Raw genomic sequence first — 22321 nt, 5'->3', positions numbered from 1 at the left:
ACTCGAACCAAACTACTGTAGCTGTATCGTCATTCATTCGACCTAAATTGTCTCTCATATTACAATGGACCAACTTTGTTTCGATTTGGAGGTGCGGCTCAAAACTTTTCTCTCCCCTTGAACTTCAATTCTCAAATTTCAGGTGCGGCTTAGATTCGGGAAATTTTTTTTCCCTTTATTTCGAGTCTCATTTTTCAGGTGCGGCTTAGATTTGAGTAAATACGGTACACTATTCGGTAAATAACATTACATTGGCAAAGAGTCTGATTCTCATGTGTTCATGTGCGTTAGTGCCTACAGGACTGTTGTCTTCTCTTCTTGTCCGCCATATTACATTGGTCACGAGGTAATAGGTTTAGTGTTTTGATCTTCAAGCCTGTTCTGGTGTTTCAATGAGTATTAGTTCATTTCTTGAGCAGGGTATGTTTTCAAGTTTGTTAGTGTGGTTTTTCAACTCAGTGTATTTTTACTTGTGTATTAGGTCATTCTGTGGGGGTAACACTTTCTTGCTTTTTGTGTTGTTACAGTCTGCATCCCCCCCCATGAACCATGGACCTTGCTGTTCGTGGGGAGGCTTGCGTGCCTCAACGATACAGATAGCCGTACCGTAGGTGCAACCACAACGGAGGGGTATCTGTTGAGAGGCCAGACAAACGTGTGGTTCCTGAAGAGGGGCAGCAGCCTTTTCAGTAGTTGCAGGGGCAACAGTCTGGATGATTGACTGCTCTGGCCTTGTAACATTAACCAAAATGGGCTTGCTGTTCTGGTACTGCGAACGGCTGAAAGCAAGGGGAAACTACAGCCATAATTTTTCCCGAGGGCATGCAGCTTTACTGTCTGATTAAATGACGATGGCGTCCTCTTGCGTAAAATATTCCGGAGGTAAAATAGTCCTCCATTCGGATCTCCGGGCGGGGACTACTCAGGAGGACGTCGTTATCAGGAGAAAGAAAATTGGCGTTCTACGGATCGGAGCGTGGAATGTCAGATCCCTTAATCGGGCAGGTAGGTTAGAAAATTTAAAAAGGGAAATGGATAGGTTAAAGTTAGATATAGTGGGAATTAGTGAAGTTCGGTGGCAGGAGGAACAAGACGTCTGGTCAGGTGAATACAGGGTTATAAGTACAAAATCAAATAGGGTTAATGAAGGAGTGGGTTTAATAATGAATAAAAAAATAGGTGTACGGGTAAGCTACTACAAACAGCATAGTGAACGCATTATTGTGGCCATGATAGACACGAAGCCCACACCTACTACAGTAGTAAAAGTTTATATGCCAACTAGCTCTGCAGATAACGAAGAAATTGATGAAATGTATGATGAGATAAAAGAAATTATTCAGGTAGTGAAGGGAGACGAAAATTTAATAGTCATGGGTGACTGGAATTCATCAGTAGGAAAAGGGAGAGAAGGAAACATAGTAGGTGAATATGGATTGGGGCTAAAAAATGAAAGAGAAAGCCGCCTGGTAGAATTCTGCGCAGAGCATAACTTAAACATAGCTAATACTTGGTCTAAGAATCATAACAGAAGGTTGTATACATGGAAGAACCCTGGAGATACTAAAAGGTATCAGATAGATTATATAATGGTAAGACAGAGATTTAGGAACCAGGTTTTAAATTGTAAGACATTTCCAGGGGCAGATGTGGACTCTGACCACAATCTATTGGTTATGACCTGTAGATTAAAACTGAAGAAACTGCAAAAAGGTGGGAATTTAAGGAGATGGGACCGGGATAAACTGAAAGAACCAGAGGTTGTACAGAGTTTCAGGGAGAGCATAAGGGAACAATTGACAGGAATGGGGGAAAGAAATACAGTATAAGGAGAATGGGTAGCTTTGAGAGATGAAGTAGTGAAGGCAGCGGAGGATCAAGTAGGTATAAAGACGAGGGCTAGTAGAAATCCTTGGGTAACAGAAGAAATATTGAATTTAATTGATGAAAGGAGAAAATATAAAAATGCAGTAAATGAAGCAGGCAAAAAGGAATACAAACGTCTCAAAAATGAGATCAACAGGAAGTGCAAAATGGCTAAGCAGGGATGGCTAGAGGACAAATGTAAGGATGTAGAGGCTTATCTCACTAGGGGTAAGATAGATACTGCCTAGAGGAAAATTTAAGAGACCTTTGGAGAAAAGAGAACCACTTGTATGAATATCAAGAGCTCAGATGGAAACCCAGTACTAAACAAAGAAGGGGAAGCAGAAAGGTGGAAGGAGTATATAGAGGGTCTATACAAGGGTGATGTACTTGAGGACAATATTATGGAAATGGAAGAGGATGTAGATGAAGATGAAATGGGAGATACGATACTGCGTGAAGAGTTTGACAGAGCACTGAAAGACCCGAGTCGAAACAAGGCCTCGGGAGTAGACAACATTCCATTAGAACTACTGACGGCCTTGGGAGAGCCAGTCCTGACAAAACTCTACCATCTGGTGAGCAAGATGTATGACACAGGCAAAATACCCTCAGACTTCAAGAAGAATATAATAATTCCTATCCCAAAGAGAGCAGGTGCTGACAGATGTGAAAATTACCGAACTATCAGTTTAATAAGTCACAGCTGCAAAATACTAATGCGAATTCTTTACAGACGAATGGAAAAACTGGTAGAAGCCGTCCTCGGGGAAGATCAGTTTGGATTCCGTAGAAATATTGGAACACGTGAGGCAATACTGACCCTACGACTTATCTTAGAAGCTAGATTAAGGAAAGGCAAACCTACGTTTCTAGCATTTGTAGACTTAGAGAAAGCTTTTGACAATGTTGACTGGAATACTCTCTTTCAAATTCTAAAGGTGGCAGGGGTAAAATACAGGGAGCGAAAGGCTATTTACAATTTGTATAGAAACCAGATGGCAGTTATAAGAGTCGAGGGACGTGAAAGGGAAGCAGTGGTTGGGAAGGGAGTAAGACAGGGTTGTAGCCGCTCCCCGATGTTATTCAATCTGTATATTGAGCAAGCAGTGAAGGAAACAAAAGAAAAATTCGGAATAGGTATTAAAATCCATGGAGAAGAAATAAAAACTTTGAGGTTCGCCGATGACATTGTAATTCTGTCAGAGACAGCAAAGGATTTGGAAGAGCAGTTGAACATTCGGACAGTGTCTTGAAAGGAGGGTATAAGATGAACATCAACAAAAGCAAAAGGAGGATAATGGAATGTAGTCGAATTAAGTTGGGTGATGCTGAGGGAATTGGATTAGGAAGTGCCACACTTAAAGTAGTAAAGGAGTTTTGCTATTTGGGGAACAAAATAACTGATGATGGTCGAAGTAGAGAGGATATAAAATGTAGACTGGCAATGGCAAGGAAAGCGTTTCTGAAGAAGAGAAATTTGTTAACATCGAGTATTGATTTAAGTGTCAGGAAGCCGTTTCTGAAAGTATTTGTATGGGGTGTAGCCATGTATGGAAGTGAAACATGGACGATAAATAGCTTAGACAAGAAGAGAATAGAAGCTTTTGAAATGTGGTGCTACAGAAGAATGCTGAAGATTAGATGGGTAGTTCACATTACTAATGAGGAGGTATTGAATAGAATTGGGGAGAAGAGGAGCTTGTGGCACAACTTGACTAGACGAAGCGATCGGTTGGTAGGACATGTTCTGAGACATCGAGGGATCACCAATTTAGTACTGGAGGGCAGCGTGGAGGGTAAAAATCGTAGAGGGAGACCAAGAGATGAATACACTAAACAGATTCAGAAGGATGTAGGTTGCAGTAGGTACTGGGAGATGAAGAAGCTTGCACAGGATAGAGTAGCATGGAGAGCTGCATCAAACCAATCTCAGGACTGAAGACCACAACAACAATAACACACAGTCTGCATGTAATAGTATTCATCGTATTCTGCGATTCCTACAAGGCAAGTTTCTCGTTATATGCATGCTTTTGAAATGAAATAAGTTTCTTAGCAGTTGTCTCTTATGCCTAGTCCAGGTGCTGTGTTTTATAAGTGTGAATTCTCTTAACTGATGCTGTTGGTCCTAGTTGTTTGAAGTAATTAAAAATTCAAGTTTCAGTTAACTGGCAGCGTATTTTTGCTTGAGGTTCAAACATCATTTTGTCTTTTCAAGTTTGTTCCATCATCAGAGCTGTCTTTGTCCCCAGTCATTCACACACACTGCATGCAAATTCAGTCCCTGTTGCAGGGTGTAATTCAGCTCACTCAGGTTTCGACTTCTACAGCCACATCTTGGCATGCCGCTACCGCAACTGCGGCAAATTTTCAGATGCATGACGCTCAGAAAGAGGACTGGGACCTGTACTACCAACAGTTGGAGTTTCATTTTATGGCCTATGGCATACAAGTTATACAATGCCGCACTCATTTTCTTGCCAGTGTAGGTGCAGAAATTTCTTGTTTGTGTTGTCAGTTCTTTGTGGACTCTAGTACTTAGTGGAACGGTTATACGAGTATTTTTGGTGCGATAGTCACCTCCGGCCGAACAGTTTGTGCCATTTTTTTCTTTCTTAATGTTGGGCAATCTTCCCCAATATTCAAGCGCACTTGGTCCTGAACAGCATCCAGACTGGGCACCCAGAATTTTTGTGTGTAGCAAGTTGCGCCACCTTCAGTCAGGTTGTTTGCAATGTTGTTGTTTAGCAGTTGTGTAGTACAGCACTCTATATTTTGTATCAGGGTGTCTACGTGGACAAGGAAAAAAAATTCCCGGATTTTTCTCGGATTTCCCAGTTAAAAACATAATTTATCTCGGATAAAATTATGTATAAAGCGGGTGAAAATACATCCGTGTTAAGCAACAGTATACTTTCCCTCGGAGCTGTAAAACCTTTCAGTCCTTTGAATAGTGAGATGTCCCAGCGCTTTAGGAAACAGGAAAAATAATGCGTTTGGAAAGATAATTGATGCGAGGCACTATGGACAGAGCTTTACTTTCATATTGCGAAAGTATATACACAAATTCCACAAGTTACAGCATGGTAGCTACCGAAGGTCTAAAATGGAGATTGCGTTGAGTGATGCACTTTTGTCAGCCAGTCTTAGCTCACGTCACATGATCTTGCCAGTGAATGACGGCAGTTATTCAGAGCTCGTGATCTCGCTAGCGAATGATGGCAATTATTCAGAGCACGGGGCCTACGAGAAAGACAGGCCGCGGCGCGTACGTTACGAAGATAGGCCGAGCTCGCTCATCTCAGCAAAGTGTGTTTCTACACCGGCTAACTCATAACTAAATGTGTATGCACGAACGAGAATTGCATTGTCTATTGGAATGCACTATTATTAGTCCTACAATAATAGGAAGTCTATAGGCCTAGTAACAGGCTCTAATTTGGCAATTAAAATCATGCCAAAGTGATTATCAGTTGCTTAAGGCACCACATCTTCCATGAAAGGAGAACTGTTCCGAAGAAGAGACTAAATGCTATAAATGAGCGGTTATACCATTTCTATCAAGAATTGATTTTAAATTTTGTTGTACGAACAGTAATCAGTAAGAGTTCATAATAACGGATTCCAGTACAAGATGCAATTCTCATTAGTATGCAACACACCTGGTTGCGAGTTAACAGATTTAGAAACGCATTTTACCCACTACATTAAGGGAACGAGCGAGCTCAGGCTGTCCTTCGTGACATACACGCCGTGGCCTGTCTTTCTCATGGGCCTTGTTCAGTGCTTATGCACTATGGACAGAGCTTATTTTCATATTGCGAAAGTATATACACAAATTCCACAAGTTACAGCATGGTAGCTACCGAAGGTCTAAAATAGAGATTGCATGTTATGTACTCAACCACTAGCAGCATCATTGTTAAGTAGCACGTCCATACAAACACAAAAGGTTAATGGGTTAAAGTAATGTAAGTACACAATATCTTCACAAAAAGCATTAACAATGTTTTGCTGTTTTTTCTCGGAGGGCATGGTCAGGCAGGATCCTAAGAATGCTTCGGAAACTAAACTGCTGTATTTGATGTATTTCATACATATACTTTCGTATTATGCAAACATGCAGTTCAAATGCCGATGCAAATCAAAGATCTTTCCAAAACGCATTGTTTTTTGCTGGATTTCATTTCCTAAAGTGCTCGGAAGTATAAAACCCCTAACCTTTCCATAAACTGTTTTGCAATAACACAATTTATTTAGTTTTTATTTTGTGATCATGGCTGCAGCGATTTAGGAGAACCTTTACATAGTGAAGTTTGTACTTAGCTGTGGTAGGGGCCACGTTTTATCGAAGAGTGATGCAACAGCTTTTACATTGTTTTCATTGGAAACTCCGAATATAGTGTACAACATTTAACCACCCACTGACATAAGGCTGCGAGCACTCACAGCAAGGTCTAGGGATCTTTGAGAGCATTCTGTGTTCTGCCTGACTGGGCAGCAATCGATCACACGAAAGACAAGTCATCGCTTTCAGCAGCTAACATTGTTACATGCCTGCTCAAAATCCCAACACCGTGAAACGCCTTAATAATACAGCCGCTGTTAGCGTGATTAAATACAAGTAAAACAATTGCTGTTTATATATCCAATGCCAAAAAATATAACTTGGTAGTATATGTAAAGAGAGAAAGAAAAAAACCATCGAGACAGTATTACAGGAAAATACTAGCTGGTAGACAAGTGGTAAACAAAAACATTATGTAAGTTGGTCAATAATTAAAGAAGAAAAGTCTGGAGCAAGAGTCTTGAAATACAAGTTTATTGAGCAGAGTAGCATGTTCCTCAGATGATCACAGACTACCATGTAGCTAGCACGTTTCAGGTTGTTTTTGTGCTCTATCTTTGCAATAAACATTCGCAAATACAGAAGCAGTTACTAGAGTGCACTCCGCAACATCTAAGTTCTACAGCCATCGGATCACGCAAAAGTTCAAGGGCAAACGTTCCGATTCCATGGTCCAAATATACAGAACTACTCCAGAATGGAAATCCTTAAATAGGTTTTACAAGGCATGTACAAACGGAATTATCATCCAGCGTGTTTCCTTTACTGCGGACTTGATTAGCAGAAAAATATGGAGAGAGGGCTTGCAAATACGTCAAACAACAGCAAGAAAATATAACATGAAGACAACAATAACAGCTGAACAGCATTTATTACGTTTCTAGTTACGGAGGGATACAAAAAAAGCGACATTATCGATATACTGGATGTCAAGTAAAACCATATTTTAAAATTAAGTGGGTAAATAATTCCTCTAGAAGTAAATCAGCATGTACGCTGGTACAGAATCTAGACTTTTAATTAAAATTGATAAGGAATAAGCTAGAACGAAAAGGTGGCAAAGCCTTCAGAACTTTGGTCAATGAGCACGGTGGCCTTAATATCTTTCGTCTTTATAATTGAGATGGTGTACTGTACATGTAAAATTAGCTAGAAACTTGCAACAGATTACTGGAGTAAGACTGGTTAATACGTCTTGTCATTCATGGTTTCTTAAAGGGTCAACAAACGCAGCGCTACTAATAATATCATAATTAACGCTGATCGTTGCTTGGCAGAGACAGTGCTGTCACACTTGCCTCGCTCGCTTTTTAGATCTCACAGTCTATGAGTAGTCAGTGTGCTCGGCTCACCTGTTGAATTCAGTTCTGCGCACGTGCAGGGCAAAGTTTTATAAACTGACAAGGTAGGCTCATTATGTCATATTTCATTATGCGTAATAGCGAGGTGTAGCCTTATTTACATCCATCGTTCCTCTTTCTCCAATAAAGGTTGCCCACCAACAGTCACTACGACTGCGCCATGTCGATTTTTGCTAAACTCTCATTCAGAACATCATCTATCATACGCATTCTATTATTTGGTTCTTGTTGATCATTATCAAAGAAAGCAGCAGTGTAAGTAATAACAAATAGCAGTCTCTTGCGATTGTTTCGCTAATGAGACGATTCCTCTCTTTTTTTTAAATTGTGAGCGGCGGTAGTGTGCACAAAGGCGAGCCATGCCGCAAGCAGCGACAGGTTGTAAACACACATTATCAGAATGCGACAAAGAATACATGACACAGTACAGTAATGCATTTCCAGCTTAGAGTGACGAAAACACCTATAACAAAGAAAACGGCGCTTATCAGATCAAAGAAAAATAAGCAATCAGTTCAAACCACACGAAGCACATGAAAAAGGAAGGGTACCCGTATAAATACGGACGGAGCGCCTGACGCATAGCAATGGCTATCTGGTAAAGCTTAACTGCTAAGTTTACGACACGAACCAAACTACTGTAGCTGTATCGTCATTCATTCGACCTAAATTGTGTCTCATATTACAATGGACCAACTTTGTTTCGATTTGGAGGTGCGACCTAAAACTTTACTCTCCCCTTGAATTTCGAGTCTCAAATTTCAGGTGCGGATTAGATTCGGGAAAATTTTTTTTCCTTGATTTCGAGTCTCATTTTTCAGGTGCGGCTTAGATTCGAGTGCGGCTTAGATTCGTGTAAATACAGTAATACTTTGGTTCAGTAACTTCATGGGCCTTTCGCTTATCTTTTGAAAGTTATTACACAATTTTTGTGTGCTTTTGTTATTCTTGTGTATCAGATGTCATGGGTCCTACACCCCATGCTCAGTAATCTTGTTCATTGCAACCTGCATTGTTATTCACTTGCTCATGTCATGTCTGAGGTACTTTGCAGGTATAACATTTGGTTCTGTTCAATACTTGTAGGATGCAAAGTTGTGTTAAAGTGATTAACCACATGTTGATCACTTCTCAGGCACACATTTACATACTAGCTGAATGTACTGTTGTTTTGTTTCAGTTGTTTGGATGGCTATGTTGTGCCTCCTGCCTTATGTGTGGCACTTCTTTGAGATTGTTGCAACACATCTTTTTTATTGGGTAAGGATGTAGTGTATGCAGGACTGCTTCCTGCTTATTTCGGCCACCACAATTACATGCATGTTGTACAGTCAAGCTACCAGCAGCTGCCACGGTATTCGAGGGCAATACCTTATCACTAACTTGTCATGCAAGTCAAACTAGTGTAGCCAGACATCCCATATTTTCCAGGACATCCTGTATAATTTTAAATGTCCCATCAAGACAGACACTGTCCCATATTTCAAACTTGTTCAATTATTATTGTGAAATCTTTCGCACTAAATCTGGCAGCACATATTATCTATGCATACATCACAAGAGGATACAACTAGCTCGGCTACCAGTCTATGATAATGCCGGGGTGGGTGATAGAGAGGAGGGCCACATTCAGCAATCTCTTGCATGGTGCCACACATCTGTTTCCCTCTGTCTGTCTGTCTGTTTTACATTCTTCTACTTGTTTATTATCATCGAACTTTCTTTCCACAATTTTGTGTTTAACATCTTCGTTTGTTTGCTAATTCATTTAAAAGCCATGTCAACATGTGTTAACAATACTGGAAGGATGTTTTAATTCCATTCTTGATTGTTATTCTAGTTTAAAACTTCATTCATAGTTTTGCGAGAACTGAGTGTCGAACGAGTTACGCTTGTGAATTATTTCTAAAACTAAAGACAAAATGAGTTATTTAAATGACAGTGACACAGATAATTTGTCTAGAACAGGTGCAATACCTTCTAAGAAAGCCAAAAAGCTTACTAATTATAATTTGAACTGGGAAAATAGTTATTTTTGGTTAGGACAAGCAAAAGAAAATTTGTACAAGGCATACTGTGATTTGTACATTAAACATTTCTCGAGTGCTCATGGAGGCTTTCCTGATGTAAAACAACATGCATCTACTAAATCTCACAATACTGTCGTTAGCAAAAGAGTATCGAGTACCTTATTTAAACATTTCTCGAAGCCTAAACCACCTGCCTTGGAGGCAGACAAGATTACTGCTATAGAACTCGCATCTGTTTATCATAAGGTAAAGCATTCTCTTAGTTACAATAGTATGGATTCTTCACACAAATTACTGCCATATACCTGCAGTGACTAAAAAATTGCTCAAAGTTTTAGAGTATTGGCCAAAGACTGTGTTAAAAATATTTTAAAGACCATCCAAGGAAAAAAAAAATCCATACTCTTCTATAGCAACAGATGCAAGCAATTAAAAACAGTAGAAAAATGTTTCCAATTTGCTAACACTACTTTGATTAGAGTACTGGGGTTGTAAACCATCTAATAGAATTTGTAGAATGTAATGATGAAAGCGTGTATCAAGTTTCGAAGATAGGATGGATTGTCTTTAAATAAAGTTTCGGTACTCGCGCTGACAACACTAATGTAAACTTCAGCAGAAACCATTACATTTTTACATTTATTTTAGCTGAAAATGATAAAACTGTCAAAAGCTGGTTGCTCCATCCATATTCTCCACAATGCTATAAAATTCAGTACTGATAAACTGGGAGCGCATGCGTTAAGTCCGATACTGAAAATATGGAGTCACTTCAGTAGATCTGTGAAACAAAGAGCATACTTGCAACTTCAATTTGAAGCAAATGAGATGCAATGGGAAGAAATAAAACACAAGATTTTTATCTCTTTGTCCTGCTGTCAAAAGAGTATTAAGAATATGGCCTGCGCTAAGACCTCATTTTCTGGACCACAATGAGTGTCCTCATTTATTAATAAACAGAAGCACATTTGAACAAGAAGAAGAAAAGAAAAAAAATCTTTGTTGTATTTGTTGTTTCTGCATAACGTAATGTTTTCGGAAGAAACAACAATCCCAGAGTCTCTGTCAGTTATCGAGACATATGCCGAAATGCACAGGATTCACGAAAAGAATAAAAGACAACTTTTACAGAAGTAAGGCAAGAAAAATAATGGGTGAACTAAGCACTAATGCAAAAGAATCTATTTGGAATGATTTTCTACAGTTATACACCAATTTTGTAGGATATCTGTTACCACAAGATGATTTCTCAGAAAAAAAACATCATTTCCAATACGCTGTTTTTAAACTTTAAATCACCAATAAATTATGAACATTTTCAAGAAATTGTGGAACTTTTAAGGATCAATCAACACGGAATCCTTATTCGAAAAATTTCAAACAATTAAAAGAAGCCTGGACACGGTACTGTCTTTTGATGACAGAAATATGTGTGTGATTGAGAAATGGAAGAAAATCATGGAAGATTTTCCAAGAATGAAATCCCTAACATTTTTCACGTCTTAAGGTTCATCTTTAGCATCCCTACTTCCAACTGCTTTTTTGAAATAGTTTTTTTCACAAATGGCGTTAAAAGGGACTGACGTACAAAATAAATGTACCTCAAATTTGATGAAAAAGTGAATTAATGACTATTTTTAACTATGATTGTAACTGCATTGATTTTTTTAAATATGTAAATTCAAACAAAAGCAAATTAAGTTACATTCATCATTAAATATAATGAAGACCAGTAAATCACAAGAAATAATTTATTTTTCATTTGTCCTGGGTAAAAAAATGAAATGCTGTTTTTCCCCCCCAAGTGAACATTTGCCCCTTAAAGGGAGGCAGCAGAGGAGTCTGCAACACTAGTACACATGGTCACGTGCTCATGTGATACTGTGCATGTATCCTCCTGCAGGTGGCTATTGAGGTCAGCACTCCGCCCCTCAGTGGGCAGTTACATCCCAAGCTCCAAACGATTGACAGACGCTTTGAGTCTGCACAACGAATCACACCTGCCACTGCCCACCAAGATGTCACCACGCCCCCACCATAAGCCATGTCCAGCATAGCATTTCCACCAGCTCCTCTCAAGGGCTCTACTTTGTAGTATTTGTCTCTTGGGACATCAGTTGACTGCCTACAAGCAACTAGTCTTGTATGAGTGTGTTGTTACCATCTGACAGGCTGCAAGTTCCCAGTCCTGTAGGACCATGTCATCACAGCACTTGCTGCTCATCAGGAGAATGGCTTGAGTTTACAGCCTCATGGGACTGTGTTGTCATTCATCTTCCCTTCCCCTCAAAACATTGGTGTTCTCAAGATGAGGAGACATTGTTCTTGGAAGTTGTATTTCATTTGGTTCTTGTAATAAATATTTGTTATTTCAAAGAATGTATTTCATCACATACAGCCACATCACTTGATAATGGCTATTACACTCATTAGCTGTGTGACAAGTAGCAGTATACATTATACACAGTCCTCTGTTCTTCTGTACACAGGTAAAATGTTGTATGGAATGTCAATATGATTATAGTAGTAATTTTCTTTTAATTTTAGGAGGATAAAATACCTAAGCTAGAGGCACAGTATTTTCAAATGACTCCTTGTGCAAATGAATCTAAATCATGAAAGGTAACTCTTTTTTTTTTTAACTGGACCAGTATTTGTAGTTTGATTTATAGGCTTTTTATTTACACGGTATCGATAACGCATTCATATTGTACTTACTGTATTATATTTTCCAGTATTATATCCATGCCATTCAAAGAATGTTGTTAATCTCCACAATGAAGTGCGTATGGCAGAAATTACATATACATTACAAAACTATCCAATTTTACACGGGGAATTGAAATGGAAAGAAATGAATAATAAGGAAGAAAATATTACCTTTAAAATTGCACATCCGTACAGGATTGAGAGATTTGCAGACATTTATGAAAAATGTTGAATTCATTCTTCCGTGGACTTCTGCACGAACTTCCCAATTTCCAATCTCTCTTCTTAAATTACTGAGATCAAATTTGTTTGCTTGATCATCATAAACCTAAAAACATATATGTTAAATATTAACAATAAGCTAACGAATACGTCTCATAAGAAATGTATACTATAATGTAGAACGAGGACAATAGACGCATTCCAGTTTTTTTTATTTATATATATATATATATATATATATATATATATATATATGGGGTGGAGTTCTTGGCACCAGAATCTTAAATACCCACAGTAATAAAGAATGAGAGTGGTTAAAATGATCAAAATTTGTACAAAAATAAGTACAACATTTTTCCCTAAACACACACACACACACACACACACACACACACACACACACAGAGAGAGAGAGAGAGAGAGAGAGAGAGAGAGAGAGATGTGATTATGTCAGTTCATACAATTTATGATGAAAGTGGAAGTTAAAAGAGACAAAGATTAAAATGCTACAGCAAATTCAAGCGACTTTCTTTCTGAACACCACATTACAAAAGAGAGAGAGAGCTATATATATCTGCTATAATACAAAGTGCAAATGGCTGCAGGCAAAAACAATAGTAGTCCAAAAAGATGCAACAACACTGAGACATTGCACCACAGACATATAGAAAATTATGTTACATTATTGGTTGAGATACACACGCAAAGCAGATGCAACCAGCCCACTGCAACTGCCAGGGATCTTCTTTCTCTAGCTCCACTACATTCACACCACAATATACTAAAACCACTAAGCTCTGAGTTTTATGTTGTGACAGTACTCAAAATTTTAAAAGGCATGGCACACATTTTTTGTCAACAGCTGAAATATACAGAATAGGCTTCCTCCTGAATCTGCTTTGGCCCTGTAAAATTGTCTGTTAAGATGTTGTGTACTGAAATGCTTCTATAACAAACACAACACACAGATGGATCCTCTCGTAAAGACGTGTGCTAGAGAATAATGCCATATACAAAGATGGGTCACTGTTACTTCATCCCCCTGTGTGACAGAAGAAATCACACCACTGCCAAGCAGTCATGTTAACCAAACACAGCTTATTGCCCATCAGTTCGCTCTACCTATCAGCAGCCCACCAAATTCTGCCTCAGCACATCCCATAGTAAACAGCACATTGTACTGTAACATGTTTCTGACAAAATGCCTTGGCTGCTCTCTTTACCTGAATCTGAATGTACCTTGATACAAAGCTAACTGGCACAATCTTTTTCTGTTTCTGTGGTAGAAGAATGCTAATTATTTCAATATTTTCTCTGCAAAATATACTAATAAATTGTTTGGAGAGCACTAATTAAATTAAAGTGAATAAGAAAATTTTTCCTTTACTATGTTTCACTTCCTCCAGTGTTCCAGGACTGCATATAGCACTGCCCTTCACACCTAGTAATGTTTAGGCAGGTGAATCAGTAAGGCAAGGTCAGGGAGAACCAAAGAGCAATCAAATGTGTCCACTCACACTAACCCATCTATACATATCGTAACATATTTGCAGTCCTTATCTAAAATTAAAATGAAGACTCAAAAACTACACAATCCAGTTTTATTAATACATCTAAAATTATTCTGATGCTCTCAATGAACATGAAACATTATTATTTGCCACACATACTGCTAGAAGTTAGTTCTTTGCATCGATCTCACAGATGTCCTAGTTTGCAAGTTAAGATTAAAAATGTCCTTCCATTGGGAGGATGGGTGAACAGTGGCGACATAAGCATGTGACTGGAATATTGTAAATTTTGTAAGTCTTTTGTACCATGACGAGTTGCTACTTTATGCAAAGTGGTGGCTCCCGGGCTGGTAATGGGAATTGTCTTAAAAGGGCCTATGGTTGGCCTCCATGCCACATGATGGGCTCTACGGAGTTTCTTGTGATACAAAAGCTTTATAAACATAAAATTTCAACTATAATCAAACCCAACCATACACATCTGGAGTAGGTGAGGTTCGACTGCTCCACATACTCACTCATTCCTCTTGCCTCTTATTTGAGTTTTGACAGCCATTATGCTTACTGGGATGTGAAAGAAAATCATAGAATTGTTTGGTTATCCGAAAGTACACAAAACTGCACGGATGTCTTTGTTATGGACTTTGTTATACACTGTTGTCCATTATAATTACAACACCAGGGCAGATAATAAATAATGACATTTTACTTATGGTGCATGTAAAATATAGTAGGAATGATACACAACCAAATTTGTAGGTGATTTGGGGGTACAAAAGATGCAAAATTTAGTACACAGAGCTGCCATCTCTGGCGGCAATAACAGATATAACTTGGCTGCGCACTGAGTCAAACTGTAATTGGATTATGGATATGAATACAAGATTAGTGAAATATTGTATTGACATTGGTAACATGCTTTGTTCATTGTGTCAACGTGTGCAGCTTCTAACCCATAGCTGGTGCCACAAACCTCTCTGTTTCGAACATTTTTATGTTGTGGTTCACAAATGCAGTGTGAATGAATGAAAAGAGTTAGTGTGTTGTCAAAGTAGTAATGCTGCACAATTTAATAATTAACATCACTATTATACATTATTTTCTTTGGATTTTAAGGTCGGCACTGTTAAAGTGAAGTACCCTTCAATATGATTAAATGGTAAATCAAAAATCAAACTTCATTTCATAATCATTCTTCAGTTACTTAGGTTCATTAATTATTATTTTGAGGCAGAATATCAATATGAGAATACTGTTAAAATAATACTGACTGAATACGCGTGGGAGGCTGATATATTATCACTCATATTATTTACTATTTTCCGTACAGAATAACTTGACTGTCCATGACCAAGACTTCAAAACACATTGAGCAGAAGTGTCTACCTCCCTCTCCTCTCCCCTCGCTTTCAACTTTCCGTGAATAGGAGAGCTCTGGTTGTCACATGACCGTACAGTACTTCACACTCGGGCATTACGCCGCTGCAGTCAGGTGGAGGGAGTGATAAATAGCCATTGCACGCAAAAAGTTTAACAGCTGTACTTTCAGAAAGTCATAACAGCATACTATCAGAATTACAGTCCCAATTTTTGTGCAGAATCAACTCCTGGGGCTGACATCTTGCAAGTTTGCTTTTTTCCCTCCTTAAAATATGAGGCTGAGTTGGTGATGTTCCCTTGACAGTGATATTTGTAGCCACAAGATACTATGTTTTTTGCATTTTGCAAAGTGTACAATTCTATTTTTATCAACATTTAAAGCAACATTCTAATCTTTGCACTACTTTGGAACCTTATCTCCATCTGACTGAATATTTTAATAATTTTTCTCCTGTATTTGCTACTCCATTTTTCATATAATGTGCATGTAGCACATGCATGAATATTTTAAAACAAGAACTAAAATGAGTTTCACTTGGATTTATTGTTCTGAGTCTTAGTTTTGATGTGCTGCTTCTTGTAGTACAGGAAACTTTCATGAAACTGTTGTTAATTAAAAAAATGTGGATAAATGAACTTCTTAATGCAACATGCAAGAGCAAGTTTCCGCTGAGCTAATTGGCAGCTCTGATCGCAATGACACCACCCATTAGAAAGACCAACATCCAAAATTCCCAGTAAAATATTTTGAATTATATGAAACAAATTAGCTGATGAGATAATTAACATTAAAATTTGTGACCAGTTACATTTTCCATTGTAGATTCTCTCTCTTTGGTTATTAGATTCTGACCTTTGCCATTACACTCTTATTGATCTGATTTTTAGGTACAAGATGACATACTCCACTTATTGATTACACAATTGAGATTTTCACGTAATTTGCCATAATTTTCAATACAGCACTTGTACTCGAAAATAGTGTATCCCCAACACAGACGTACAAAATGATTTTGTAAACTTACCTGATATGCTAACCCACAACATACTTCATAAACTAAATTACTCTTGATACTTACAGTCCTTTCTAAGTAACAAAATATAACCTGGTCATCTTTCAAATGATTATGTTGTTTCCAAAATAGAAATATGTTCTTATGTCAGTCTCTATATAGCACACCTCACCCCAAAACATCAATTCTAAGGTGAGCTATTGAAGGAGCATCATCTCAGCTGGTATTCTTAATAATGTTTGCCATCAGCTACACCTTTGTGAGATCTTGTGGCTAGTCCGGATTGTGTTAAAGTCAATTCTTCACTTCACAATTGATCTCTACATTGTTGACCTCTGTACTGAAAAGTTACAACTGACTATTACTATGTGGAATCCATACAATTACTTAGTTCATACTTTCATGAAAATCTTTTGACTATGTACACACCAACACTCTATGTGATCGAAAGTATCTGGACACCCCCAAAAACATACATTTTTCATATTAGGTGCATTTTGCTGCCACCTACTGCCAGGTACTCCATATCAGCGACCTCAGTGGTCATTAGATATCATGATAGAGCAGAATGGAGCGCTCCGCGGAACTCACGGACTTCAAAAGTGATAAAAGTGATTAGGTGTCACTTGCGTCATAAGTCTGTAAGCGAATTTCCACACTCCTAAATATCCCTAGGTCCACTGTTTCCAATGTGATAGTGAAGTGGAAATGTGAACGGACACGTACAGCACAAAAGCGTACAGGCTGACCTCATCTGTTGCCTGACAGAGACTGCCACCAGTTGAAGAGGGTCGTAATGTGTAACAGGCAGACATCTATCCAGACCATCACACAGTAATTCCAAAGCGCATCAGGTTCCACTGCAAGTAATATGGCAGTTAGGTGGGATGTGAGAAAACTTGGATTTCATGGTTGAGCAGTTGCTCATAAGCCACACTCACACAGGTAAATGCCAAACAACTCCTTGCTTCGTGTAAGGAGTGTAAACATTGGACTATTAAACAATGGAAAAATGTTGTATGGAGTGAAAAATCATGGTACACAATGTGGCGATCCGATGGCAGGGTGTGGGTATGGTTCTTGCCCGGTGAACGTCATCTGCAAGTGTGGGTACTGCCAACAGTAAAATTAGGAGGCGGTGGTGTTGTGGTGTGGTCGTGTTTTTCGTGGAGGGAGCTTGGGCCCCTTGTTGTTTGGCATGTGGCACTATCACAGCACAGGCCTATGTTGATGTTTTAATCATCTTCTTGCTTCCCACTGTTGAAGAGCAATTCGGGGATGGCGATCGAGCTCCTGTTCATAATGCACAGCCTGTGGCAGAGTGGTTACATGACAATAACATCCCTGTAATGGACTGGCCTGCACAGAGTCCTGACCTGAATCCTATAGAACACCTTTGGGATGTTTTGGAGCACCGACTTCATGCCAGGCCTCGCTGACTGACATCGATACCTCTCCTCAGTGCAGCATCCATGAAGAATGGCCTGCCATTCCCCAAGAAACTTTCCAGCACCTGATTGAATGTATGCCTACAACAGTGGAAGCTGTCATCAAGCCTCAGAGGGGGCCAACACCATATTCCATTCCGGCATTGCCAATGGAGGAAGCTACGAACTTTTAAGTCATTTTCAGCCAGGTGTCCAGATACTTTTGATCACATAGTGAATGCATAGATTATCTGATGTACTTTTATCAAGTAATGACTGTGTTGATTCCTTTTGAATCAATAGAGTTTGTTTACTTTGGACTGGTATCGTGTTATGCACTTAGTGTTTAATTATCTTGGTGACTATATCAAAACCTCGAGTACGTGCACTATTTACGTAAGCTGCAGCCAGTGCACTGTTTACATAATCTGTAGCCACTGTGTTCAGCTACAGCTGTAACAAAAAGGACTGTGTTTTCAGGTAGTGATTACGTCGTTAATGTCACATCTGTGTATAGTGAAGAGGAGAGCCGGAAATACCTACTTGCATAAAAAGATGCGATGCGAACCTTTATCTGGTCATCATAATGTTTGTGTTGTTAATCAATGTGAAAAGAGTCACGTTCTCTGGAAACCTGTGTAGTGAACATCATTTGCTCAATTCATGGAAGTCGTGCGGGATTAGCCGAGCGGTCTAAGGTGCTGCAGTCATGGACTGTGCGGCTGGTCCTGGCGGAGGTTCGATTCCTCTCTCAGGTATGGGTATGTGTGTTTGTCCTTAGGATAATTCAGGTTAAGTAGTGTGTAAGCCTAGGGACAGATGACCTTAGCAGTTAAGTCCCATAAGATTTATTTATTTATTTATTTTAAATTCATGGAAACTAATTTGCAGATATTCTACAACACTTTGACAATGGACAATGCAACAAGGCACCGTTCCTTATGATGCCTACCATGTGATGACATCTCGTTGTTTTGTTACGATGAGACAAACTCACACATGTAAGAGGAGCAAACTGGTAGACAGTGAAATTAAGATTAAAAGTGAATGGGAAGTATTAACTAGGAATGACAGTCGCAGTGAACAATAAGAAATATTTCAAATGATAAAAAATGTGCACAGATTGTGAATAGGACAGTTCAAATAATGTGGATGAAAAACAAAATTAAAGATAATACTGCACTGATAAATGAAGATCCAACATTCTAAACATGCTAAGTGCCACTTTTTTCAAAATTGATTTTATCTGCTCTAAAGAAGCTATATGCACGCGAGTATATTATACTAGAAGCGCTTCATCGTCTGACGAAAGTAAGAAGTTGTTAACAGTTACCAACAGATGGTGTACATGTTAGCTCCACAGCCTTCTTCATTCTAAACGTGCTCGATAGTCAGCAGTGAATTACATTACACCAGTTTTACATGAGTACTTAATAGCTGCAATATTGTTGTCATGTATTGTGGGCACATTTCTGCTATGGAGAAACAAAAGCATGCTAGTAATGTCTCAAAACATTGCTTACCTGTGAAAGTTCGACAGCACAATGCACGAGTTAAAGGGGCAGAATATACCACAAGTTCTGGGAATACAATTCCAGCAAAACATGTAAAAAATAGGGAGGTATCCAATTTATACTCTGTATGGTTCCATTCTTTTTGGAACTATGTTGGACTCAATGTGACAGGGGAACAGTGTAGAACATATGCATTTAAGTATTTAATGTAGTGAAACACATGGAATGGAAATGTACCTAGTTTAATAAGAAACTGTTTTTCAATATATCGAAATTAAAGTAGGTACTCTTTCCCATTTCAGTTGAACTGCAAATGTAGCCAATCATACAAGTCCCTGTCAAATGAATTAAGAACAAATTTATTTCATGACTTCTATATGCAAAATGAAACTAAGCAAGGCTAATTTCGAATGGATTTAATGAAAATACTACCACACTCCAGGCAGCGCAGTGATAAATATGCTGAACCGGAGGACAGACGTCATCAATGTAATGTAGTGAACGTGGTTCCTGATGGAGAATGAGGTCATTCCAGACCCTGCTGTAAAACATTTATGGATGTATTTTGTGTTTCAAAGAGGAGGATTGCTACATTAATCAATAAACTGAAGATGGGTCAACTGTCATACCTTGATAACAAAGGTGTAGACTCATTAAAGTCTTCTAAAGAATACCTCGGCTCTGATCTTAATATTAGTTGCTTATACAAAGCATTTACAGTGATATTCCGGGAGACCAAAGTTAATGAAATACAGTAAAGAAAGATATTTCTTAAACACTTTCCAAACCTATCATTTGGAGGACAAAGTCAGATACTTTTAAGACATGTGACTCATTGCACCTCGGGGGAATGGACACTCAATAGAGAACAGAAAAGCTTAGAAAGCACTAGAACTGCACCATAGGAAGAATGATGCAATGTCTTCAACTATGTCTGGAAGAAACATGTGTACATTAACGACCAATCTATTTGTTCCAACACTTACAAACTTTGATATGTCCTACTGTGGCAGCTTTCGTGTTAACAACTTCTGCATTCATGCTCATGACAACAGTCCATGCAAGCCATGACCTGAAATACTGCAGCAAAGTATACGGAAGATATTGCGAATAAGGTTACATTTCAAACTGCACCATCTGCAGCTCGTTCGACAATTAAAACTGGAAGATTATGGCTGGTGGCTTCCATTCTGCATTACGATGCAGCAGCACTCAAGGAAGAATATATTGCATCCCAGCTGATGTTCACAGATGAAAAACCTTCCATTTATCTGGAAAAGACAATCGCCACTTTGTGAGAGTGTGGGGCACTGAAAATTCTCACAAAATTGTGATGCATGAACAAGATTAGCCAAAAATTAACATCTTCTGTGCAATGACACAGATGAAGTTGTATGGATCGTTTTCCTTCTGTGAGAAGACTGGGACAACTATCTCTTGTTTGATATGCTGCACCTGTGGTTATTTCCACAGCTGACCGATTGCTGATAATGAAAATATCATATTACAACAGAACGGTGCCCCCTCATTCGAGCATCGATGTCCCTCACTACCTAAATGGTGAACTTCTGCATGGCTGGATTGGTTGTAGTGGTGAAGATGATGTGCCTCTGATCAATTGCCCGCCCAGGTCACCTGACCTAACACCTTGTGCCTTTTTCCTTTGATAGTACAGAAAAGCACTGAGCTTCAATACCCCCCACTAACAAGAACCCTGGAACAGTTCACAAAATGCATCAATGCTTCTGTGATGACCACTGACAGGATGTCACTACAGAACGTATGGAACGAACTGTACTACCACCTAGACGTGTGTAGTGTGACCAGAGGGGAACTCATATTTCGTTTGTACAGTTCAAAATGCAAACATGGTGAGTTTAGAGTTCTATTTGTGGTGTCACCGCCAGACACCACACTTGCTAGGTGGTAGCCTTTAAATCGGCCGCGGTCTGTCAGTATACGTCGGACCCGCGTGTCGCCACTATCAGTGATTGCAGAACGAGTGCCGCCACACGGCAGGTCTAGAGAGACTTCCTAGCACTCGCCCCAGTTGTACAGCCGACTTTGCTAGCGATGGTTCACTGACAAAATACGCTCTCATTTGCCGAGACAATAGTTAGCATAGCCTTCAGCTACGTCATTTGCTACGACCTAGCAAGGCGCCTTTACCAGTTACTATTGAGATTATGAATAATGTACCCTCAAGAGCGATGTTCACCATTTATGGATTAAAGTTAAGTATTCCAGCAGCTACATACGTTTTTTGCTGAAGTCTAATTTCCTTGACCTGTTCCAGACCTCATGTCAGCCTGCGTGAGCTAAAACGCGTGCCTTTCGGCTTCCTCTAGTAGTACCGGGTTGGCTCTCTTACCAACCCACAACATTTGGCGACGAGGATGGGATTTTGGGATCAGTGCTGTGCTTGCGCACAAAGATGGTTCGCACGATCGCCCTATTGCCTTTGCGTCCAAATTGCTCTCGTCTGCGCAAAGAAATTATTCACAGATCGAGAAAGAAGCACTGGCTCTCGTATTTGGTGTTACAAAGTTTCACGATTTCTTGTATGGTCATCACTTTACCATCATCACAGACCACAAACCTTTGACATCGCTTTTTCATCCGACCAAGCCTGTACCTCCACATACAGCGCAGAAATTCATTCGCTGGTCTATTTTCCTCTCGCAGTACCACTACGATATCTTGTATTGGTCCACTGCTAAGCACAGAAACGCCGATGCATTGTACCGTTTGCCTGTTGCTGAGGATAGAGCATTCGATTCCTCCGAACTTGCTTACATGTTCATTGATTCGGAAACCGATGACGTGGTCAAATCGTTTCAGATTGATTTTCGTCGTGTAGCTACAGCCACAGCTGCCGACCCTGTCCTTGCTACCGTTCTGCGTTTTGCTGCTACGCAATGCCCCTTGTGAAAGTCA

The 22321-nt window shown here is 39.2% G+C and overlaps 1 protein-coding gene across 2 annotated transcripts in view; it reads right to left on the bottom strand.

The window, feature by feature from the left end:
- LOC124711315 (cation-independent mannose-6-phosphate receptor) overlaps positions 1–22321 on the bottom strand; it is a 640574-nt gene that overhangs the window by 542600 nt on the left and 75653 nt on the right. For both annotated transcript variants that reach the window (XM_047241343.1, XM_047241335.1), the window contains exon 6: positions 12489–12645. In XM_047241343.1, coding sequence (XP_047097299.1) covers positions 12489–12645 — 157 coding nt within the window. The remainder of the gene's footprint in view (positions 1–12488; positions 12646–22321) is intronic.

This window comes from Schistocerca piceifrons, chromosome 1 (genome assembly GCF_021461385.2).
Source record: "Schistocerca piceifrons isolate TAMUIC-IGC-003096 chromosome 1, iqSchPice1.1, whole genome shotgun sequence".
In the NCBI taxonomy this organism is placed as follows: Eukaryota; Metazoa; Arthropoda; class Insecta; order Orthoptera; family Acrididae; genus Schistocerca; species Schistocerca piceifrons.
Note: the sequence above shows the minus strand (reverse complement) of the source record. Positions and strands in the feature narration are given on the sequence as shown.